At 41.2% G+C, this 24,527-nt stretch overlaps 1 protein-coding gene across 3 annotated transcripts in view; it reads right to left on the minus strand.

The window, feature by feature from the left end:
- Nucleotides 1-5,828: 5,828 nt before the first annotated feature.
- Nucleotides 5,829-24,527, minus strand: part of LOC147828302 (uncharacterized) — a 34,755-nt gene continuing 16,056 nt past the window's right edge. Inside the window, exons 3-4 of one of the 3 annotated variants that reach the window (XM_087210393.1) lie at nt 16,889-16,929; nt 5,829-14,026 (exon numbers count right to left, since the gene is read on the minus strand). In XM_087210393.1, the coding sequence (XP_087066519.1) occupies nt 14,019-14,026; nt 16,889-16,929 (49 nt within the window). In that variant the 3' untranslated portion in view covers nt 5,829-14,018. Of the gene's footprint in view, nt 15,732-16,888; nt 16,930-24,527 lie in introns of all 3 variants that reach the window. The other 2 variants (XM_087210392.1, XM_087210391.1) reach the window with 2 other exon arrangements.

Below are 24,527 nucleotides of genomic sequence, written 5' to 3' on the forward strand. Positions count from 1 at the left end.
CCCTTATATCTGCAGCAAGAAGGTAGAAAAAGCTGAGGGGACCCAGCTCAGGACTTAATTATAATATAAGCAGAGCTCTAGAGAAGGTTGAATTTTCAGCGTTACCAGATCTGTTTTGCCAAGGTCAGGGCTTTTGGGAAAAAAAAAAAGGAATCCTGAAGAATGGATGGAAAATGTGTGTCAATGTCCCCCTTTTTTTTTGGTACCGAGAGATCGAACCCAGGACCTTTCGCTTGTGAGGCAGGAGGCAGAACTGCTGAGCTAAATCCCCGGCCCCTAAATATCCTAACCATCCAGATTCTTCTAAACTCTCTAGGCCTACAGAAGTAACCTATTCCTCTCTGTTATGGAAGTTCTGCCTATAGCTTCCTCAATACTGGATGGAATGGTGATCCCCACCAAAATATATGTCCAAGTTCTAATCTCCAGAACCTTTGAATGTTACTTTATTTGGAAAAAAGATCTTTGAAGATGTAATTAACGATCTTGAGCTAAGATCATCCTTCCTTATCAAGGTGGACCCTAAATCCAATGACAAGTATCCCTTATGAGATATACAGAAAAGGAGGAGGCGAAGCAAAGACAGAGGCAAGAGTTACCAGATAAGGATTTTATAGAGCTAATGGGAGCTGGAATAGACAAGAAATAGCACATCCCCCAGAGCCTCTGGAGAGGGTGTAGCGCCAGGAAACTAATACATTTCTCCATTTTCAAAGATGATGTTATGGCTCCTGACTTGCCGCATAATATGTCCTTTTCTCAGGACATGAGCAGTGACATTATTAACTGGCTTTGCCTTATTGAATGACAAGCATTTCAAGGAACAGCTGACTTAGCTTATAGGCAGAAAGGCAGTTTCTACACATAACACTAGTTTTCCCAGTTCCTAGTGTCCTTTAGATCAAGGATTTTTATGATATATACATCTCTGTGTATCAATCTCTGGCAGCCTTCAATCACTCCTTAAGAATGCCAGTCCTCCTGTTTGAAGAATGTACTGTACTTCTCTCTCTGTTACAAATATAAGTATAGCAAGAGGAATGTCCAAAACAAAACCAAACATGCCTGAAAGAGTAACGGAGTGTTCAGAAACAAATCACAGTCTATCCTACATGTACCTGGTTTCAACTAAAGGCAATCACTGAAGGATGCACTGACCCCTGTTGTCAGCCACAACACACAACAGCCATGCATCATTACTGGCAAAGCCTGCATACTAAAATGTCTTACCACTGTAGCATCCCAAACCACAGTAGTGTCCATTGCAACCAAGGGACACGGGAAAGATGCAAAAAAAGAGAAAGAAGCAAAGAAATAAGGCAAAGAAAGAAAGGAAAGGAGAGAGAGAGAGAGAGAGAGAGAGGGAGGGAGGGAGGGAGGGAGGGAGGGAGGAAGGGGAAACAAGATCCAGTTTGAAGCTGCTCCCTTAGCTCAAATTCAGGACAACTTGAGTGCGTTTTTAAACAATGAACTACACCAGACACACCAGCATTGCTGTACCGCCACCAGTGTGCTCAAAACAAATTCACTCAAGAGGAGACATTGGACACATTGCTGCAAAGTGACTGTCAAACTATTTTTAGACAGGTGTTTGGACAGGTCAACTATTCGCAGCGCAGTCGTGCCCTCTGCTGGCCAAAGGAGGAACCGCGGCAGAAAGCTACACTGGTCCCAGTCCCGCTGAGAACCGTGGGAAGCTCGAAGCAGAGGGGACCGCCAGGGGAGCGCGTCTCGGCGCGCAGAGAGAAGGCGCCTAGCTGGGGGCGGGAAAGGAAGGTGAGGGCTTGCGCAACCCTGGGGCTGAGGGCACTATCAGACACTCCCGCCCTGAGTGCTGATTGGCAGGAACTGACCGCCCTCGTCACTCTCCCCGCCCACCCCGAATGCTGATTGGCAGGAACAGACAGCCTGCGCGCTGGCCCCGCCCACCCCTGAGGGAAGCGGTCCGGGCGCCCTCGGCTTGGGAATTCTGACGGGATCGGCCGGGCCCGCACCGACCGCCCTGAGGCCTGAGCCGCGCGGGTCGCCCCGTCTCTGACCAAGGCCTCCCGCCCCTTCCCGGCGCCGCGCTCGGCTGCACTCGGAGGCTCCGGGTCCGCAGCCCAGCGCGGGCGGGGAGGAGGCGCCGCTCGGCTCGGCTCCGCGCGTGGGCTCCGGGCTCCTGGCTCCGCGGTCACCTCAGGGCTGAGGGCGGGCGCCTCAGAGTCGGGGCCGCCGAAAACTGGCCGCGGCGTGGGGTCCAGGGCGTGCAGGCTTTTCCAGTCCGAAGAACCGGCGGAGCCGACTGGGAGCCGGACGCTGTGACGTTCACTGGGGAAAGTGAGAGGAAAGAAGGAGAAGTGAACGTTTTCTGAGGAAGATGCGAGCAAAAGAAGAAAGAAAGGGAGAGGAGACGAAGAAGAAATAAAGAAGATTTGTTCTGCACGCAGGGCAAGCCGTTGCAAGAACGAGGGGCAGTGGCAGCGCAGCAAGGCCGCCATCTTCAGCCCTGTGACGTCAGCCCTGGGCGTCCCTCGCAGGGCTCGGAAGCCGCTCTGCGGAGTGTGTCTTAGTCGTGATTTGCTGGCTCTCCAGGATTGACAGGTCACCTCTAGCTGCCCGGCCATGGTTGGCCAAGATTTGATAGCTCTCCGTGATTGACAGGTCAAGCCCAGTTGGACCACTGGTTTATCGCGCTCTAGTCTCCTGCCTCACTATGGACTCCCAAATATCAGTAATTAAAATAATAAAGGTATATTTACCACTCATATTTCACTCAAGTTGAACTGAAGCTTTATTTATTTATTTTTGAGACAAGGTCTCACTATGTAGTTCAGACTGGCCTTGCACTCACTACGTAGCTCAGGCTGGCCTCGAACTCCCAACGATCCTCCTGCGTCACCCTCCCTAGTGCTGGGATCATAGGCATGCACCACCACGCCCAGCTAGCTACAGCTTTATACTTTGTGCATACACTAAGATCTAGGGTGACAAAGCTAACAATCTGGCATCTTATTGGTTATCGTGGCAGAAGAGAAGATGGCTCTTGAGGCTTCTGCGTAGAAGCAATATACACTATATCTGCTCACATTTCGTTGGCCAAAGTAACTCATATGACCACATTCAAATACAAAAGAGATAGTGGGGAGCCAGAAATAGTTTGTGAACAAAAGTTACCAGAGTCATCATTAACCTCTATTTTATTTATCAGCCTTTATTCTAACACCTTGCTTTCTTAAACGTTATTGTCTTGTGCCTTCCAGAGTCTGTACCTTATAAAGAGTCCAAAATATTATAAGGCATATTTTGTTTCAGTAAGAAAATATTTTATTTCTTGACTTAGAATAAGTTGTGACAGAGTGACTGAACATATACTTTTTCTACATTTTGAATGCTAAAATATATCTATCATTTGACCATGTGTAAGTGTACAATTCAGAGGCATTAAATATATTCCCAATGTTATGTAACCATCACCACTATATGAACCCAAATCCTTTTAATCTTCCCCAACAAGACCTTTGCTTATGATAACTTTACCTTTTCCTGCTCCCAGATGCTGGTAATCTCCATTCTTTGTTTCTGTGAATATACCTATTTTAGGAAATGCACATAAGCAAAATCATATAATATTTGTCCGTTTGCATCTGATTTATCTCCCTGAGCATAATGTCTTTGAGGTTCATGATCTTGCAGCATATATTAACATTTCATTTTTTTCTGAGTTTTTATCATGAAAGTATGTCAAATGCCTTTCTTTTCTGCATCAACTAAGATTATCTTTTTTTTTTTGTTATGCTATTAATGTTTTTTGTTTGTTTGTTTTGAGACAGGGTCTCACTATGTAGTTCAGGGTGGCCTTGACCCACTAGGTAGCTCAAGCTGGCCTCAAACTGCCTTCTGAGTGCTGGGATTACAGGCATGCACCACACCCAGGTTTATTAATGTAAATTATTACATTGATTTTCTTATGTTGAATCATCTCTGAATTCTTGGTATAAATCTCACTTGGTAATGGTTCATAATCTTTCTTTTTTTTTTTTGTACTGGGGATCTAACTCGGGTCCTTCCATGGCAGAACCACTGAGCTAAATCCCCGGCCCCATAATCTTTCAATATGTTTTTGGATTTGATCGGCTAAATTTTGTCCAAGATTTTTGCATCTATATTCATAAAGAATATTGGTCTATAATTTTCTTTTCTTATGATGTCTTTAGCTAGCTTTGGTATCAGAGAAATGCTGAACTCATGAAATAAGTGAGTTAATGTTCTGTCATGATGGTTAATTTTATATGTCAACCTAAGGGAGTCATAAGGTGCCCAGATATTTGATAAAATATCCTAGGTGTTACAGTGAGGGTGTATTTGGATAAGATTAACATTTAATTTGGTAGCCTAGAAAAAGTTGATTGCCCTCCCTAATGTAGGCAGGCTTCATCCAAATAGGTAAAGGCTTGAGCAAAACAAAACCTATGATCATTTCTGCCTGCCTTTGAACTGAGACTGTGGCCTTTTCCTGCTTCTGAACTCCAACTAAAACATCAGTTCTTCCTCAGTCTTGAGCCTGGTAATCTTAGGACTGGAACTACGCACCACTGGAATTATATACTATCTCCTGGTTCTCAAGTCTTTGGACTTAAACTGGAACTAGACCATTAACTTTCCTGGGTTTTCAACTTGCCCACTTACTCTTCAGTTTCCAACTCATCCTATGGATCTTGGGATTTGTTGGCTTCCATAAGCATCTGAATCAATTCTTTATAATAAATCTGTGTGTGGAGATTATATATATATATATATATATCCACGTCCTATTAGTTTTGTCTGCAGAACCTTGACCAACATATCTCCTCTTTAACATTTATGAAAGAGTTTGAGAATTGGCATTAATTCTTCTTTAAATGTTTGGCAGAGTTGGGCATGATGGTACATGACTGTAATTCCAACAGTCTGAGAGGCTGAAGCAAGAGGATTGCAAGTTAGAGCCTAGGCTGGGCAACTTAGTGATTTAGCAAGACCCTGTCTCAAAAAAGAAATTTATAAAGGGCCGAGGATATAGCCCTGAAGGCCCTGTGGATCAAAGGATGTGTGGATTCAATGCCCAGTACTGCCAAAAAAAGTTTACCAGATTTCACTTGTGAAGATGTCTGTTCAGTACTTTTCTTTATTGATTGGCTTTTGATTATTGATTACATCTCTTGTGATACTATTATTGAAACTTTCTATTGGTTCTTGAGTCAGTTTCATAATGTGTTCCAAGGAATTTGTCCATCTATTTTAGGTTATCTAATTTGTTGGCATACAATTGTTAGTAGTATTCTCTCATAATCTTTTTTTTCAGTTTCTATAAGGTTGATAGTAAAGCCTCTAATTTCATTGTTGATTTGTGTCTTCTCTCTTTTTCTGTCGGCCCAGTTAAAGTTTTATCAATTTTCTTGATCTTTTCAAAGAACCGACTCAGTTTGGCCTTTCTCTATTAATTTCCCATTCTATATTTTATCTCTCTTCTAATCTTTATTTCCTTTCTTCTACCAGCTTTGGGTTATGTTCTTCTTTCTGTAGATCTTTAAGGTACAGAATTAGTTTCTTGCTTTGAGATTTTTCTTCTTTTTTAATGTAGGTATTTTCAGCTACACATTTCCCCATGTGCTGCTTTCATTGTACGTCATAGCTTTTGGTATGTTGTGTTTTTGTTTTCATTTGTCTTTAGTATTTTTAAATTTCCCTGTGATTTCTTCCTTTTTTGGTTGCAATTCTTTTTTTTTTTTTGGTACCAGAGATCAAACTCGGGACCTTGCGCTTGCAAGGCAGGCGCCAGAACCACCGAGCTAAATCCCCAGCCCCTGCAATTCTTGTTTAATTTCTCCATATTTGTAAATTTTCCTTCTGTTACTGACTTCTCACCTCATCCTGTTGTACACAGGGAAAAATTTTATGTGGTTATATTTTAATATTGCATCGTGGTTTGTGCCCTAGATATGACATCTGAATTTGCTTCAAAACAGCTGTGTGTGATAGTGGTGATAGAAGAGGGAGTGAATGAGTATATAGACGAAAACATGAAACAAAATCTCACTGTTGTTGAAACGGAGTTCTTGGAACTATATCTCATATTAATCTGCTTTCTTGTGGCTGGAACACAGTCCTAGACAACCACACTTTAAAGGAGCACCGTTTTAATTTGGCTCTTTCAAGGGAATTCAGTGTGTGGTCTGCTGGCTCCAAGTCAGAAGCATCGTGGTGCGAGACTGTGATAGAACAAGTGCTTGGTTCATGATGGCAGGGAAGCAGCGAAGGGCAACAGTGCCAGAGAGGAACTGACAAGGGACCATATTAGCACCCAAGGTCAGGCCTCCATGGCCCACCCAGACACATCCAGGAGGATGCTTTACTAACCTGCAAGGTTGACATATCAGGAATAACAGTCAAGTCACTTATGAATATATGCATATGGATTAGAGCAGGATTTCTCAAAGTCCACACTATTGATATTTTCTTATGTGGGCACTGTCCTATGCACACTGGGATACTCAGCAACATACTAGATCTTTGCTCCCTAGATGCCAGTAGCACTCTCTCCTATTGTGACAACCAAAAATCTCTAGACATTACCAAATGTTTGGAATAGGGGCAATGGTGAGGATTGCCTTAGGTATTCCAACACAACACTAGAGGCTTCAGTGGGGAAGATGACTTTGGGCTGGGATGTAACTGGTATAATAACTTTCTGGCTTAGAAGGAGTAAAGATTAAAAGAAGGAGAAGGAGGAGCAGGAGCAGGAGGAGGAGGAGGAGGAGGAGGAGGAGGAGGAGGAGGAAGGAGCAGCAGTAAAGATATACTTCTATGCAAAAGTTTTTCACTGGGGATTTAGCTCAGTGGCACCAAGCCTGCCCAGCAAGTGCAAGGTCCTGAGTTTGATTCCCAGTACCAGGGGAAAAAAAGAAAAAGAAAAAAGTGTTTTTCAGAACTACTATTACATCCTGGACATCTTTTGATCACGTTTGATGTTGGGAAGCTTCAGATTCCTAGGTTATGTTGACACTGCAATTTGCCCCCAGGCATGCCTAGTCTGAGGTTAAAAAATAACAGGGTGTCTGGCAGTGGGGTGCTGGTGTCTCTCATATCCCTCGAAGGTAATTGCGGGGCAAGACTGCTGAGATACCAATGGACATAGCTGCCTTCGAGTCAATGCTAACATATAACTCTGCCTTTCATCCCACTTAAGTCACCAGGCTTTTCAGATTCTTCATTTCTGTTTGAAAATGAGGCTTGTTTTCAGATACCTTCCTCAGTCTGTCATATGACAAGCTAATTTTCCAGCTCTTCTTACTTCATTTCCCTCTCCTCTCCTTCCCTCTTTGACGTTAATTAGGTTTTGCAATTCCACCAACCTGGGGGTTGGCTCCAATGCTTCACAGCCTCTCCAAAGTTGTTTAGCTGTTTAGTTGTTTAGTTGTTTATACTTAGGATTTTCAAAAGGATAGAGGCAAATAAATGATGAGAATGGCAGAAGTGCCTAACACCAGATAGGCCTTTGGGCCAGCTGGGAGACTAAAGTTCACTCCTTTGGTCCTTTTCCGAGGAAACCAGGCCTGTGGGGGATGGGGGAGCGAAGACTCCCGTTGCTGGGCAACCGCTGGGCTTCCTGGGGACTCCATCGGGCGCCATCTTGACCGGTTGGTCTTCTTCGGGTTGGGCTGCTCGCCTTATCCTGAACTGTCAAGTGGGAGTCCTAGCGCCTTGCCGCCCCGCTTCCCGGGATTGTTGAGTCCCGCAGGACGGTACCACAGACATAGCTGCGAAAGCACGTGTGGGGCACTAATTCCTCTGGGCCTTCGCCTTCCTCTTCCCAAGGCGACCTGGGCGAGGGGGGTGGGGGGCGGTCAGGAGGTTGACTTGCGGGTCTCCAGCACTGTCCTCGGCTGCCGGCAGGACGGTTCCTAGCCAGGCCAACGGTGACCAGAGGGGCTGAGGCTTACAGGTCAGGGTTGGCGCGGAGGCTTCTGGGGCAGCCAGGAGAAAGAGCAAAACAGGTCGGGGAGGCAACCAGAAACAAGTGTTGGATCTGACTCACTGGCGTGGAAGTAAAACCTGTATCATGGAGAACATTTTGCCTTCGCAGGGATTTTTATTTACCTGATTGCATTTAATCCTTTCTAAAGTCCTCTGGGATGTTCAGATTAATAATATGCCCCTTTGCCGGGGATTTAGCTCAGTGGTTTCGCCGCCTGCTGTGCAAGCGCAAGGACCCGAGTTCGATCCCCGGTACCAAAAATAATAATAATAATAATAATAATATGCCCCTTTAATGGAAGGGGAGAAGTGATTCACGGTTGGATTAAGGCCAATTAAGGTCCTAAGTAGGGCCCTACCAAGGAGCCTTCTGGGGCCCTCTCCATGGCTTAGCATAAAGCGCCTAAGAGTTCTTTGCAGGAAGCAGATGATTTCAGTGCTAGAGACAAAAACCCACTCCGGGCGACAAAAACAAAAGTGATATGTGACAACACGTTGAAACCACACTTTTAAAGTTTAATCGCTCACTATGCCAAATAAAATTTTTTTTTTTAAAGTATGTATTCATCCCTTTGTTCTTTTGGTACCGGGGATCGAAATCGGGACCTCGCGTTTGCAAGGCAGGAGCTGGAACCACTGAGCTAAATCCCCGGCCCTTCCATTCTTTTATGTGAATGTGCCATACCTGCTTGAAAGAGTTTGAGGCCAGTCTAGCCTACCTAATGAATTTCAGAGCATTCTGAACTACATAGCAACATCTTGTGTCAGGAAAAAAAGAAAAAATCTGAATTTTTCTCTCAGCATTTTACATTTTCCCACTGTTTTTTCAATTGTGATTTTTGATGAGAAATCTAATATCTGAATTGTTTTCCTTTCCTTGTCTTTGGTTTATTATGGCTTGATTTTGATGTATCTGTGGCAATTTTCGTCGGTTATCAGCTCTTTGCTAACCTTCTTGACACAAATCTGTGCCTTTTTCCACATTTGGGGAGTTTTCAGTCATTCTTCCTCCTTCCACCCCTCTTCCTCCTCTTTCGTGGTACTGGAGGTTGAAACCAAGGCCTTCATCCTAAGCTGCATTTCCAGCCCTTTTTAATATTTTATTTTGAGACAGGTTCTAAGTGGCCTAGGCTGGACTTGAATTTTCAATCCTCCTGCTCCAGCCTCCCAGACTGCTGGGATTAGTTTGTATGCCACCATGTCCAGCTCATTTTTAAAAACTTTTTACCATTTTTTTCCTCCTGGAATTCTGAGGACATGAATTTTAGACTTTTAAATATTGTTTCATAGATCATCGTTATGGTTTGTGTTTGGATGTCCCCCCCCCCCGCCCCAAAAAAGCTCATGCAGATGAAATGGGACTTTTTCAGAGATAGTTGAATCTGGAATATGTGATGCTGGGATTAAAGGCCTGTGATTACTAAATCACTACACGTGAGTGATTACTTGGGTAACACCATAATCCCAGTGGTCTGAATAAGATAAAAGGGGCAGAAAGATGCTGTTAAACTCTTGACTTTGCTGCCTCGTGTGCACCATGTTGTTTGAGCTCTGCCATGCCTATTTGTCATCCCTGCCTTAGAGTCAGCCAATAATGGACTGAAACCTCTACGAACTGTAAGCCTAATAAACCCCTTCCCCTTTGAGTGTGGGGAATTTTGTCTTAGCAACAAGAGAAAAGTAACTAACAGTCACTTTTTTTTCTATTGTTTAGATTGGATAACTTTTATTGCAGTAGCTTCAAGTTCACTCTTCTCTCACCTCCATTTTGCTTTTGAGACCATACAGTGAATTTTTTATTTCAGCTACTGCATTGATGACCAGATGCAGATGGCAGTACTAAAAGATAATGGAGTATGTAAACCGAATGTATTATAATAAAAATAGTATTGGGGGGGGTACCGGGGATCGAACTCAGGTCCTTGCGCTTGCACAGCAGGCGACAAAACCACTGAGCTAAATCCCCGGGCCCTATAATAAAAATAGTATTAATAGCATGGCTTTTAACAAAATATTTTAGTGCATGTTTCAAAAAAAGTTTGGAAAAAATTACTTCAAACCATATTTTCCAAGCACAATATCAATGATACTTATAATTGAATCTAGTGATTTCTAAAATGTAACTCTTCTCAGATGAGTTTGAAGATACAGCTCTAATTTTTTTTGTTGTTTTTTTTTGTTTTGTTTTTTGGTACCGGGGATGGAACTCTGGACCTTGCATTTGCCAGACAGGCGCAGGAACCACTGAGCTAAATCCCTAGCCCATTAGCTCTAAATCTTGTAATTCTCATTGAATTATTTAGAGCAAGTATTTTTCACTGAGTTAATCTAAGAACTGGACATAAAATCCTTTAGGCTTTATTGGGAATTCGTCTTTCCATTATCTTTCAGAATATCTGCACTTGATTACATCTGAGTGCCCTTTGAAATGCTTATATCACAGCAAGCTTCCTGATACTAACACCCATTTAGTTCTACAGGCTGGAACCTATGCTGACCAGTACTCTAGAAGGAATCTGGATTTTGAGAAAAATGGTTGCTAACAATCTGAACTTAGAAAGTTCTGATAGTTCTATCTTGATGTTTATTAAACTCAATTTCTATTTTTATCTTCATGTTTTCTTGGAAAGTGATTCCTCACTTTGAGAAGGACTCCACCTCTTGAGCAGAGTGGCCATGGCTACCGCCTCCCCTTTGAGAAACCTGCAGGAGGAGGTGCTGTGTTCCATTTGCCTTGACTATCTGAGAGCCAGTGACCAGTGACTGCTGCATCATTGAGGTCTGTGAATCTTCCAGGCAGCCATTATATTGTTCACTCTGCAAGACAATCTTTAAGAAAAAGAATATCCACCACATATGGCAGATGGCCAGCTTGGTGCAGAATATCTGGAGGGTGAAGGTAGATGAGAGACAACCTAGGGAGGAAAGGCCGCCTGAGCAAAGAGCAGAGAGGCTGTGTGTGTGGTATCTGGAGAAGCTGCATGATTACTGCAAGGATGACCACAGATCCTGTGTGACATGTTTGTTGGGAGCCCCAGGAGCACAGGCACCATGCTGCTGCTCTCCTGGAGAAGGCTGCCCAGTAAGAATCTTGTTGGACCAACTCCGTTCTTATGGCCAAAAACGTTTCACCATTCCTTTAAAATAAGGTGCAGTTTTCAAATGGCTTTACTGAGATATGACTGACACATGAAAAGCTGTACTTACCTAATGTGTACAAGTCAAGTTTGGGATAAGTATACACCTCAGAAGTTATCACCACCATCAGGGCCATACATATATCCATCACTCCTGAAAGGTTCCCTCCATCACTTTATTAGTGTTATGTGTGTGCTTAATAAGAACACTTATAAGATTTATCCATTTTGCAAATTTTAAGTTTACACTGCTGCTTTGTTAGCTTGGACATTATGCGATATAGACCTCTAGAAGTTAGTTATCTTGTGTAAGTAAAACTTTGTTCCCTTTGTTTTGTTTTTTGGTACCGGGGATCGAACTCGGGTCCTTGCACTTGTGCAGCAGGTAGCGAAACCACTGAGCTAAATCCCCCGGCCCTGCTTTGTTCCCTGTGATCATCACCTCCCCCATCCCAGATCCCAATCAGCCTCTGGCAATTACTATTCTGCTTATATGAGCTTGGCTGTTTTAGATTCTATATACAAATGCTATCATGTGATATTTATATTTCTGTATCTGGCTTACTTCCCTGAGCATATATTCCCCACATCCATCTATGTTGTCACAAATGGCAGGGTTATTTTTGTACCGGGGATTGAACTGGGGACCTTGTGCTTGCAGGGCAGGCGTCAGCACCACTGAGCTAAATCCCCAGCAAGGGTTATGTTTTTTTAAAGGCTGAATGTTAGTCCATTGTACATAGCACATTTTATTCAACCATCCATTCAACAATGGACAGTTCAGTTGATTCCATTATCTTGGTTATTGTGGAAAATGCTGCAAGGAACATAAAAGTGAAAATATCTTTTCAAGATCCTGATTTTATTTCCTTTGTATAAATATCCAGAAGTGAGATTGCCAGATGATGTGGCTGTTCAATTTTTTATATTTTTTAATTTTTAAAAATTTGAGGACCTTCCATACTTTTTAGTAATGGCTGTACCAATCTGTATTCTCACCAACAGTGTTCCAGGGTTTCCTTTTCTCCACATCCTCGCCAGCACTTTGTATCTTTTGTTATATTTTTTTAAATAGTAGTCACTCTAACACGTTTGAGGTGATGGTTCACCTTTGAACTTGCATAATAAAATTAGTTTGTTTCTGTCTTAGCCTGTTTTGTGTTGCTGCAATGAAACAGCATAGACTAAGTAATTTAAAATGAGCACAAAAGGGAGAAGAGGATAACAGAGTTAAGACGTGTTACGTACATGTGCCAGCTCCTTACAGTGAATAGAATCATTACATACTGCAAACATGCATTGGCAAAAATAAAAATTAAGTAATTAGGAATGTATTGGTTCATGATTCTGGAGACAGAAGTTCAAGATCACAGTGCTAGCATCAGGTGTGAGCCCTTTTGCTGTGTGAAAACATGGTGGAAGACATCACAGTGGGGCAGAGAAGAGACCAAATCAATCAATCCTAAAAGGAAGCCGCTCCAGTGAGGACAAACCCATTCCCATGATAATGGCATTAATCCACTCATAAGGTCAGAGCCTCTTAAAGCCTCTTAAACCCCTTTTGGGGGTTAAGTCTGCAACACATAAACTTACAGGACAGATTCAAACACAGTAATTTTTTACCTTTTTAAATAGCAAGTACATCCCATTGCCTTGACATTTTGGTTTTTGAGGCATTTGGATCAGGCCTCAATTATCAGTAGAGAATACAAGCCCTCTTAGTACCTAGCTTTAAATTGTGTGTTCTGTACCATGTAATCATTGTTCAAATATTTTTGAGGGTACTGTATTCTGTATAAAATCTGCATTAAGCTTTCGTTCAGAAGTTAATCTCAGGGAAAATATGTCCTCAGAGGTACCAGCTGCTGCTAAATAAAGTTATGTAATTCACTGCTTCCCTTTTCACCTTGCCTGACAGGAATCTTAAAACCAATGTAGCCATGTATAAATAATGTGGCATCGGCATATACTACAGTTTGAGTGTGGTTGAAGTTCACCCCCAAAGGCTCATGTGTTGGGAGCTTGGTCCTCACTGTAATGATGGGGGGGTGGGGGGTGGACCTTTCAGAGGGGCAGCTAGAGGCCGGTCTTCAGTAGTCTCTTCCCGCTGTCTGGCTTCCTGCCTGGCAACATGATCGCTCCATCTCACATGTGAGCTGCAGCCCCAATTCCCTCACCAGAGCCTAATGTCTGCTCACACCCTCGAAGCTCCAGAGCTATGAGCTGAAAACTTTTTCACTATAAAGTTGTCCAACCTCAGGTTTTTGTTACACTAATTGAAAATGAACTGAAGCAATATATATTTTTCCTTCACTGTGATATTTTTTCTATTTACATATTGATTTTAATTGTATTTTTTGATGGAAAAGGCAAAGTGAGTATCAGCAAAAGCTACACCATAAGACTTAGTAGTTGTTAGATAATAGGTTAGATAATAGGTTACTTTACTTTGAAGAAAATGCTCTCAGCCAGCAGCATGTTCACCGTGTTGCCTCATCACTAACTAGAATGGAAACTGTTCCACGTGCCTATTATTACAGTGCATACGGTCAAACAATCTGTTCTGTGAACCCACTTTGTATCATCCTCTTTTTATTGGCATCATTTTCACCATAACTTTAAGATTATTCATGTTTAGTTTGATAGGGTAAAATTCTAAACCATTTGAAGATTCTGAAGGGAGACAAAGAATTCAGCATTTTCAGTCTACTGAAGATGAGATTCAGGCTCTGCCGGTAAGTGAAATCTCCACAGAATATTTTTTGTACATGTGTGTGTGACAAGAGTTAGAAGACTTTTTGGAAAGAAGAGCCATCTTCCAGTAGCGTAAGTTGAAAGGTATTCCACAGAACAGGGAAGGCAGTTCTAGAAAAATGATTCTCACAGAACTTAGGATGCTATCAGGTGGAGGGAGAAAGTAAATGGAAGATTATAGAAGAGCGTTAGAGAACATTTAGACTCCATGCTTGTTTTTAAAACCCAGTTTCCTTTCATTCTTCCCATTCCTACATGATTTCCAGCTGCTATTCTAGCCTCAGGTTCCCCATATTCCACAGAGCACATTTCACCATTGGATCAGATTCCGTGCTTGGTACTGGTGGGTCCCTGTGCTCTGACCAACCACCATATCCAAGAGGATATGCCAATGGTCACAGGGATGATGACTTTTCTGGCAGTGGCTCTGAGGAAATGCATATTAAGTGTTTAACATGGACAGTTTCTACAGTCACAGCCCCATAGTAGACAACAGCTACCAACAGAGAATCAAAGTCAGGTGTTTTGAGAATACACAGTCCCATCTCCATAAACTTCCTGGACTAGTAGCATGTTCTGCACATACTGCAAAACTGACAGACACTGGAGAGAAAGAGTAATGAGACAGATCACCAAAGAGGTTTTCCTTACTAATTTTGTTAGATGTTTTGATGCTTTTAATTTTTTGTTGTTACAGACTAAAGAGAGGCCAATTAAAGACTGTTTCTAGGAATTGGATTTTTCTTTGTTTTCATAGTTTTCACTTATATTTTGATGCTTTTTTGTATGACCTTTAAGAGTTGTATCTTAGTTGTGTATTATAATCTTTTTTTTGTTTTTGGTACCGGGATCGAACTTGGGTCCTTGTGCTTGCACAGTGGGTGGCGGGACCACTGAGCTAAATCCACAGCCCTTATCTCTTAAGTAATACAAAATACCTTTTGTCTTAATACTTCTGCCTTGAATTCAATTAGTTTATATATCTCTTCACAGCTTTATCTTACTTTCAAATTGAAAGCTTTTCAACTAAGTTATTCCAAGCTTTTCCTTAAGTTTAATTTACTTGAGGTATACCCTCAAGTAATTTCTTTAGAAGCTGTAACACATGTAGGAGCATATTTTGAAGAACAGCCAAGGAAAAAAATGGTACTTTTTAAAAATGTCATTTATAAACGTCATTATAAACGTCATTATAAATGACATTAAAAATGTCATTTATAAACGATAATCATGGGTGGAGAACGTTTGGGGTATGGCCCTTTTTTTCACAACTCTAGGTACTTTACTCTGACTCAGATGCTGGAACTGACCACTTGGGAATGCCAGTCTATTTGGACCATGGTCGGTGTCTGCACACCGAGTATGTGGTGGACAGTGAGAGCACCCATCCTTCAGGAGTTCTCGCCATGATTCTACTCTAAGTATCCCGGAAGAAGGTCTGCATTGAAAAGCCTATCAGTGCTACAATCAAAAAGCGGGCAGAAGAATTTTCCAATAAAATTATTTCTTTAGAGAAAGGACTGAGAGGATTCCACAGTGAAGCAATGGGTGAAGGGAGGGGATTCTGAGCTTAGACATCTTCTTTCTTGTGTTTCCTTAGATTTTGATTCTGGTCTTGGCTTCTCAGAATTGCCCACTTTTGTGCAGGTCACTCATACCAGGCAGGGTCATGGAGGAGAAAATCTAAGTCCAAACCAAAGAATCTTTCCATGTGACAGTCTAAAAATGTTACCTAGACTGATAGGCTCATAGTTAATAGATACTAGCATTAAAAAAAAAAAAACACGGTTCATATCCAAAACTTAGGTGAAAAATATTGGAAGGCCAGGGAAAACAGGATGACAGTTTCTGCAAAAACATTAAAAACAGAATTATCGGGCCAGGGATTTAGCTCAGTGGTTCCACCGCCTGCCTTACAGGTACAATGATCCGAGTTTGATCTCTGGTACCAAAAAAACAACAACAAAAAAATAGAATTATCATATGGTCCACCAATCCAACTCCTGGTATATGGCCAAAAGAATTAAAAGCAGGATCTCAAATAGATAATTATGTATTCATATTCATTAGCGTTATTCACAGTAACCAAGAGGTGAAACAACCCAAGTGTCCATCCATGGCGGGATGGATTAAGAATATGTGTATAGCTGGGGATTTAGCTCAGTGGTTCCGCTGCCTGTTTACACACGCAGAAGGACCTGAGTTCGATCCCTGGTACAAAAAAAAAAAAAAGAATATGTGTACGTACATGCAATGAAATATTATTAAACCTAAAAAGGAAGGGAATTCAGAAACATGCTACAACATGGATGAACCTTGAGGCTATTTTGTTAAGACGAAGAATTCAGTCACAAAAAAACACACAAATACTGTATAATTCCACTGATGGGAGATATCTAAAATAGTCAAATTCACAGGAAGTAGAACGGGTCTCGAAAAAGAGGAAGATGAGACATTGTTATTTAATGGGTATAGGGTATCTGTTCTACAGTATGGGAAAGCTCTAGAAATTGGTTGGATAACAATATAAATACACTCAAAAGTAGTAAAGATGGTAAATTTTATGTCATGTGTCCTTTACCAGAATTTTAAAAATTTTAAATATACTGGGAGAATGAATCTCAGAATTACATTTGAGAGTGAAGAAAAATCATGTGATTTAAGTCCAGGCAGGAATTTAGGATTTCATTAAAGAATAAAAAATATGGCCCAGTTTATTCATTAATGAAGCGTCAGTTATGTTTGACAGATGTTGCTTGAGTGAATTACTTTAGACTGGACATGTATGAGTATTTCCGGCACCAATTTATCTGTCTTTCACTTGCATTTTTATGGTACTCTATCATCTTTTAAAATTGTAACATTAAGAGAGTTTGACTTAGGGGCCGGGGATTTAGCTCAGTGGTTCCGCTGCCTGCCTCAAAAGCAGAAGGACCCGAGTTCGATCCCCAGCAACAAAAAAAAAGAGAGTTTGACTTAAAAGATGTGGTGTCACAGTTGCTTACCTTTATTTTCTTCATTCATTTTAGGAAAACTGATGAGGGATCTGGAATATAAAACAGGTTAGTATTGTTACTTTTACTTTATTTTTCTTGGTACCAGGGGTTGAACTTGGGTCCTTGCACTTGCGCAGCAGGCGGCGAAACCACTGAGCTAAATCCCCGGCCCTATAAAACAGGTTAGTATCTGGAGAGGATGGTACACTGAGTTCTTCCTCAAACAAAGTAAACTATCCAGGGCCGGGGATTTGGCTCAGCGGTTCCTCCCCCTGCCTCGCAAGCACAAGGTTCCAAGTTCAATCCCCAGTACAAAAAACAAACAAACAAAGTAAACTATCCAGAATTGCAGTTTCTCATGAAGCTTTTTTTTTTTTTTAATGGATTGTCTCTTTAAATAGGAAGGTCTTTGCAATGGCTAATTTACCTAAATTTTTTATCTTGATCTTCAAATTTCAAAACCATGAACTTTTTTTTTTTTTTTTGGTACCAGGGATCGAACTCAGGTCCTTGCGCTTGCGCAGCAGGCAGCAAAACCACTGAGCTAAATCACCGGCCCTAATTTTATTATATTTTACCTAGAAGGTAGCAGTTTGTTCAAAGTAACAATAGCACCAATATATTTTATTAGAGTAATTTATATTTAAGTGAAATCAATAACAAAATGGTACAACAGATAACAAGGAGAATTTAGAAGTATTTTAGTATCAGATACCTAACTCATAAAACAGTAATATTATTTGGAAGTAGACTTTGATTTCCTGCAAATGTATATTATAAACTCTAGGGCAGCCACAAAACATCTTAAAAAGAAATATACTTGATATGCTAAGAAAGGGGGAAAAAAAGGTAATCATATTCCATTGAATATACAAGAAATAGAAACTGAAAGACAAAAACACGCACAAAGAACAGGAATAAACGGACAACAATAACACATGGTAGAGAAGAATCCCACTGTGTCAATGATCACGTGAACATCAAAGGTCTAAATTCATTAATTAAAAGACAGATTGTCAGGGTAAATCTAAATACATGTCCCGGCTATATCTCATTTACAAGAAAGTCTCTTTAAATACACAGACACCTTCAGATTAAAAGTGAGTGGATGGGGCTGAGTGTATAGCTCAGTGGTAGTGCACTTACCTGGCATGCATGAGGCCCTCAGACTCATTTCCCAGCACCAACAAAGAGGGGAAAGAAGGTGTATATGGATGTAGAAAGATATCCCATGTTACCACTAATAAAAAAAGAAAGCTAGGGCTAGGAATTTAGCTCAGTGGTTTCGCCGCCTGCTACGCAAGCGCAAAGACCCGAGTTCAATCCCTGGTACCAAAAAAAAAAAAAAAAAAAAAGAAAGCTAACATAACTATGTTAATTTCAGACAGAAAAAACTTAAGAGCAGAGATAAAGAGGAGAGGAGCACTTGACGATAATTGGATTAACTCTCTAAGAAGATATATATGGGGGGGGGTACCGGGGATTGAATCCGGGTCCTTGCGCTTGCGCAGCAGGCGGCAAAACCACTGAGCTAAATCCCCGGCCCTCTAAGAAGATATATTAATCCTGATGTATATTCATATGAGAGCAAAGCATCAAAGTACATGAGGCCAAAAATGATAAAACTTCAAGAGAAAATAGATGACTCTATTACTAAAGTTGGAGACTGAAGGTGAAGTCCCTCTGCAGAAAATTACTAAGGCAGACTCAGGCAGAAAAATTAAGCAAGCAGAAAATTATTAACATTGTAGGTGAAATGAAATTAACCAAATTGATATAATTGACATGAATAGACTATTTTATGCAACTGTAAAATATACATTCTCCTCAAATCCCCATGGAACATTCACCAAGATAGACCATACTCTAGGTCAGAAAACAGACTTTAACAAACTTAAAAGAATATAAATCATACAATGTTTGCAGAGCAAAATGAAATTAAACTAGAAATTGACAGCAAAGATAACCATAAAATCTTAAAATATTTGGAGATTTTAAAAAACCTCTAAATAACACATAGATCAAAGAAGAAATGTCAAGGAATATTTAAAAATACTTGAGCTAAATGAAAGTCAAAATTCAACTTAACACAATTTGTGCATTCTAGTAAAAACCATGATTAGAAAAAAATTTGTAATAGTGAATGTATATATTAAACAGAAAAAAGGTCTAAAATCTATCTTTTTTTTTTTGGTACCAGGGTCGGGCCCCTGCACTTGCGCAGCAGGCACCAAAACCACTGAGCTAAATCCCCAGCCCTAAAATCTATCTTTTTTTTCTTGGTACTGGGGATCGAACTCGGGTCCTTGTGCTTGCCAAGCAGGCGGCGAAACCACTGAGCTAAATCCCCAGCCCAAACCCTAAAATCTATCTTTTAAATTTGACTTTAGGAAACTACAAAAAGAGTAAGTTAAACCCAATGTCAATGAAAGAAAAGAATTAAAAATAGCAGAAGTCAATGAAAGAACAGAAAATCAACAGAAAACATCAGCATGACCAAAAACTAGCTCTGTAAGAAGACTGATAAAATTGATAAGCCTTTAGAAGGCAAATTACAAAAAAAAGAGGAGACATTTATCAATAATGTGAAAAACGCAAAAAGAATCATCGCTATAGAATGCATGGATTAAAAAAAAAAGATAAAGGAATTTTAGGAATAGTTCTGTACCACAAATTTGATTTTGCAGTTACTGGTAGTGGTGAACCTATGGTATGCATGCAGCAGCAGGCTGTTTATCATTGAAAGCTCTAAAAGGTTCGCCATCACTGACCTAGACAAAATGGAGCACTTCCTTGAAAGCTCCAATCTGCCAAACTTCCAAGAAAAAGCAGACAATCTTAATAGTACTCTACTTTTAAAAACTGAAGAATCTTCTAAAATATTAAGACCAGGCCCAGATGGCTTCACTAGTGAACTTTAGCAAACATGTCCTCCCTATTGCTTATAGCAAATGTGAGGGAAGAGAAAGAAATAGAATTTTTAAGCCAAAAGGAACAAGAACTTCAAGATTTGGAAAATTCTCAGCCAGTCTATACTGCAAAACAATGCAAAAGTCTATTCTGAAGAGAACACAAAGGGTGTGGCTGAGCAACAATTTGATAGTAATGGGTGCGACTAGCTATGCAAGAAAGCCAGGAAACCTTCAGAACTGCTCACTGCACAGACCAAGGTCCCTGCGCTGAACAAGCACTCTGCATTGAGACAAGCCTTCACTGGGCCAGATGGCGCATGCCTGTAGTCCCAGCACTTGGGAGGCTAAGCACGAGGAACACAGCAAGTCTGAGGCCAGCATGGGCTACACAGCGAGTCCAAGCCAGCCTGAACTAATAGCAAGACCCTGTCTCAAAAAAATAAAATAAAATAAAATAAAAAAGACAAGCCTTTGGAGTTAAAAAAAAAAAAAGGATGAGAACATAAAGTGTACTCTAAGTGAACAGTGTTTATAAAGGATATAGTAATATAGAGCAATTATTGAAGGCCATGACTTCCTCAAATGTGTCTATGGTGAGAACATCATTCTTAATAATCAACTGCATAGAAGCCCTTTAGTATTGAAAGAGTTGATCCTGGTAGCTGTTAAGGATATTTGTCACCAACTTTCAGGAAAGGCTGCAGTTCAAAAGGTAGCATATCTTCCTGTTTTGGCTAGCACCATAACTAGAAGAGCTGGTGAAATGCCAGAGGACAATGAGGAACAACTGTTAGACAGGATAAATGAGCCACCACGGTACAAAACGCAGGTTCACCTTTTGCGTTGTGTATCTGTGCTATCCAATATGGTAGCAACTATATGTGGGTACTGGGCAATCGGAATGTGGCTAGTGCACATAAGCAGTTGGATTTTAGATTTTATTGTTATTTTAAATAATAATGCAATGTGTAGCACCCAGTTACCCTTTCGCACAATGTATGTCTGGAGTGTTCTTAGTTTAAATCTCCCATTCAAAATGACACATTATGCGCTTTTCCTGAAGTACAGGATTTCTATATATGCTGAGAATAGGTCTGTACTGTATACTATAGACATTTGTAACATCATGGTGTTATCTTTTTTTGTACAGGGGATTGAACTCGGGTCTTTGCGCTTGCACAGCAGGCGGTGAAACCACTGAGCTAAATCCCCAGCATGTAACATCATGGTATTTCTGTGTGAACATATAATTATAGAAAACGTACCGTAAAATGGTATTATAAGATTAAAAATGGCACTCCTACATAGGGCACTTCCCATGAATGGAGCTTGTAGGAGTGGAAGTTGCTCTCGGTCATTCAGTGTATGAGTGGTAAGTGAACATGAAAGTCTACAGCACTGCTGTACATTACTATAGACTTTATAAACATTATTCACTTAGAGTACACTAAGTTTATAAAAACAATTTTCTGTTTGCAATTAACTTTAGCTTACTGTAACTTTTAAATTCATAAACTCTTAATTTTTAAACATTTTGACTTTTGTAATGACACTCATCTTAAACACATTTAGGCTTTATGCTTTTTTCAGGTACATTATAATCACTGAATATGTGGTCCATCATGGACTGAAACATCATGTAGTTTCATGACACTATATATTCCAGTGGCTGCCAATCTTTTTGATGCCAGGGACTGGTTGATGAAAGGCAATTTTTCCAAGGATTTGGGGGGGGGTTCCCAGATGATTCAATTGCACTACATTTATTGTGTACTTTATTTCTATTATTGCATTGTCATATATAATGAAATCATTCTATAACTCACCATAGTGCAGAATCAGTGAGAGCCCTGAGCTTGGTTTCCTCCAGTTAGATAGTCCCATCTGGGAGTGATGAGAGGCAGTGACACCCAAAGTGTGTTGCTTATGTCCAGTCTACTCCATAATCTCACTCTGTTTGCTGTCACTGCAGAAAATTCTATCTAACAAAGACAGGACGATGGAAATGGGAGCAGGCTATTTAGGGTTTTTGTGGCCATCTCAGGATATTCTCCCTTGACTTTTAACCAGAATAAATGGTGATCCGGAGTTGTCTCCAAACATACTTTGAAGGCCATCATCATTTGTGATCTCAAGCAGTGAATCCTCTTCTAGCACAGACAAAGTCAATTCACCTGGCTTATTCACAAATGGGTGGTGAATCCCTTCCTTCTGAGTTTGGGGGTCTTTTATGGTTGGGAAGTAATCCTCAAACTCTTTTGAAAGCTGAGATAGGCAATCATGCACAAACTGGAGAAAAGAAGGCCCTCGCTCAGTCTCTTTCAAGATCTCTGCTAATGTTTAAGACATGTCAAAAATTCCAGTGTTGGGGCCGGGGATTTAGCTCGGTGGTTCCAGCGCCTACCTCGAAAGCACAAGGTACCGAGTTCAATCCCTGGTACCAAAAAAAAAAAAAAAAAAAATTCCAGTGTTCACTCATTGCCCCCATAATTCCAGTCTGGTTTTGAATGAAGCCACTATATCTGCCAACTTGAACACAGTTGTCATTCTCCCGAGTTCACTGAGCAGGTTGATTATGTCACAGAAATTCACAAGTTTTATGACTCATTCTGTGTCACTGTAATGTGCTGCCAAGGGTGACTGTTTTTCTAAAAGAAATTTCTGAAGCAGCTCTTATAACTCAAAAACTCCAACCAATAATCTACCCCTACAGAGCCATCTCACCTTTGTGTATAAGAAAAGACTGTTATACTCTGCAGCCATCTTTTCAGAGATGTGTGAACATGTGAGTTAAGGGCATGTGTTTTGTGGTTGTTAATTTTAATCAGATCCTGCAAACACTGTTCATGTCAAGTGACATTTTGCAGCTAGCCAGCATTTCTATATGGACGATACAGTGCAGCGCCTCACATTTAGAAGTCACCTCTTTGACCTGAGTGGTGAAACCAGAAAGCCATCCAGTCAATGCAACCACCCATCTGTGCATATACTGACACAAATGACCATTTCAGTTTCCCTAATATGTAATCATTCTAAGACTTGAATAGATTTCTGTGGCCATCTGTTGGTTGGTAACAAAGGTATACATAACACAGCCTATGTACATCCTCCTGAAAAATATATCACACACAATCAGACATTGCTGCCTGTTGTCAGCACTGGTTGACTTGTCAATCTAGAGTCTGTATCATAGTGGTTCATTTATCCTAACAATTGTGCTGCTTCTTCTTTGGTGCCACCGACCAAAGCCTGAAATGTGAGCCAAAATAAACTGCTCCTCCTTAAAGTTGCAGGTATCAGGTATTTGTGTCTCAGAGGTGAGAAAAGTGACTAAGTCAAGTGATCCTCTTAGACTTAAGACATTCTCCTGCCTCAACCTCCTGAGTACCTGAGAATTGGGGTGCATGCCACCACACCCAACTGCATTTTTTCTTAGGATTAAAAGTAAAAAGGAAAGAAACTCTTTCAGGTTCTTCTGTACAACAAGGCAGGCCTACTCTCCGGAAGGATAAATGGCTGACTCACCCATCCACTCTGCTTTGCAGCCCAGACTAAGCTGAGGTTTCCATGGAATGCTGGGTAAAAATTCATTTGGAGTTTCTAGAGGACCTATAGGGGTGAATGTGGATGAAGACAAGAACTCATAAATCCGGGACCCGAGTCTAAAGGCTGATGAGGCAGAATCATTACAGGCCTGGCCTCCACCAGCGACTTCCTGGCTGTCAAATGATTGCTCCCTCATAGCTTGCAATCCACAAACTCAGTGACAAGCATTTGCTGTGGCCTTAGAATTCAGAGACACCAAGGAAAGTCTTCACCTGAGGAGCTCCCAGTCCAAATGGGAAGAAAATCATACGGCTGACTCTAATGTCCATAGATGGAGAGGGAGAAGCATCTTCCGGGAGCCTAGAGGAGGAAAAGAAGTGCTGACAAGGAGCAGTAACACCTGTCACCTGTTCTGTCACCTCATTCTGGCTGCTTTTGCTGAGCTCTAAGTTTCTGGTTAAGAAAATGAGTGAAGAGCTGTAGTTTCACCTATGTTCTTATTACTCCGTGTATCACTCAGTGTCTGGACAACTTTTGCGCTTCTCTTCTTCCTTTTCCCATTTTGTCCAGGCTCTAGGCTTGCTATTGCTCACCAGCCTGAACAGTAAGGAGCCAGAAGGAAAGGGAAGCATAAAATGCAAATCTATTCACTTACATGGGTCCCTGGGCCTTGGGTTAGAGTTAGGGCAAGAGGCAATAGTCCCTGAAATAAATGACTAGCAGTTGTTTGACTCTGACATCATGGAGAAATTTTCTCAGGCTTTGTTTTCTGCTCCAGTCCAAGTGACTTTGGAGGTCTGACTCCCTGAGTCTTTCAGGCTGCAACCAGGTCAGAACCAAAAGTCCTTCTCAAAGACCTGGAGCCTCTTACCCTGGGCTTCTTGATTCTACAACTTTTCAAGGAAGAGGACATTAACCCAGAAGTCTGAGTCTAGGCTGGTATCTATGTTTTGTGCTCCCTTTCCCACCTCAGAGTGTTCTGTCCATTCTCAGGATGGCCACTTGAGCCCTGTTTTAGTGGCCCCATGGGAGGTGATGTAAAATGTCTCAATTTCTGAGTTCTCAGACCCACCAAAAACCTTCATGACTCACCATCCAACTTCTGCCAGTGAGGTCACCTTGAGGTGCTGGGCCCTAGGCTTCTACCCTGCAGAGATCTCCCCGACCCAGGACATGGAGCTTATGGAGAC

This window comes from Heterocephalus glaber, unplaced genomic scaffold, assembly GCF_053883595.1.
Source record: "Heterocephalus glaber isolate CG9 unplaced genomic scaffold, H.glaber_assembly_v1.0 deba00001141, whole genome shotgun sequence".
In the NCBI taxonomy this organism is placed as follows: domain Eukaryota; kingdom Metazoa; phylum Chordata; class Mammalia; order Rodentia; family Bathyergidae; genus Heterocephalus; species Heterocephalus glaber.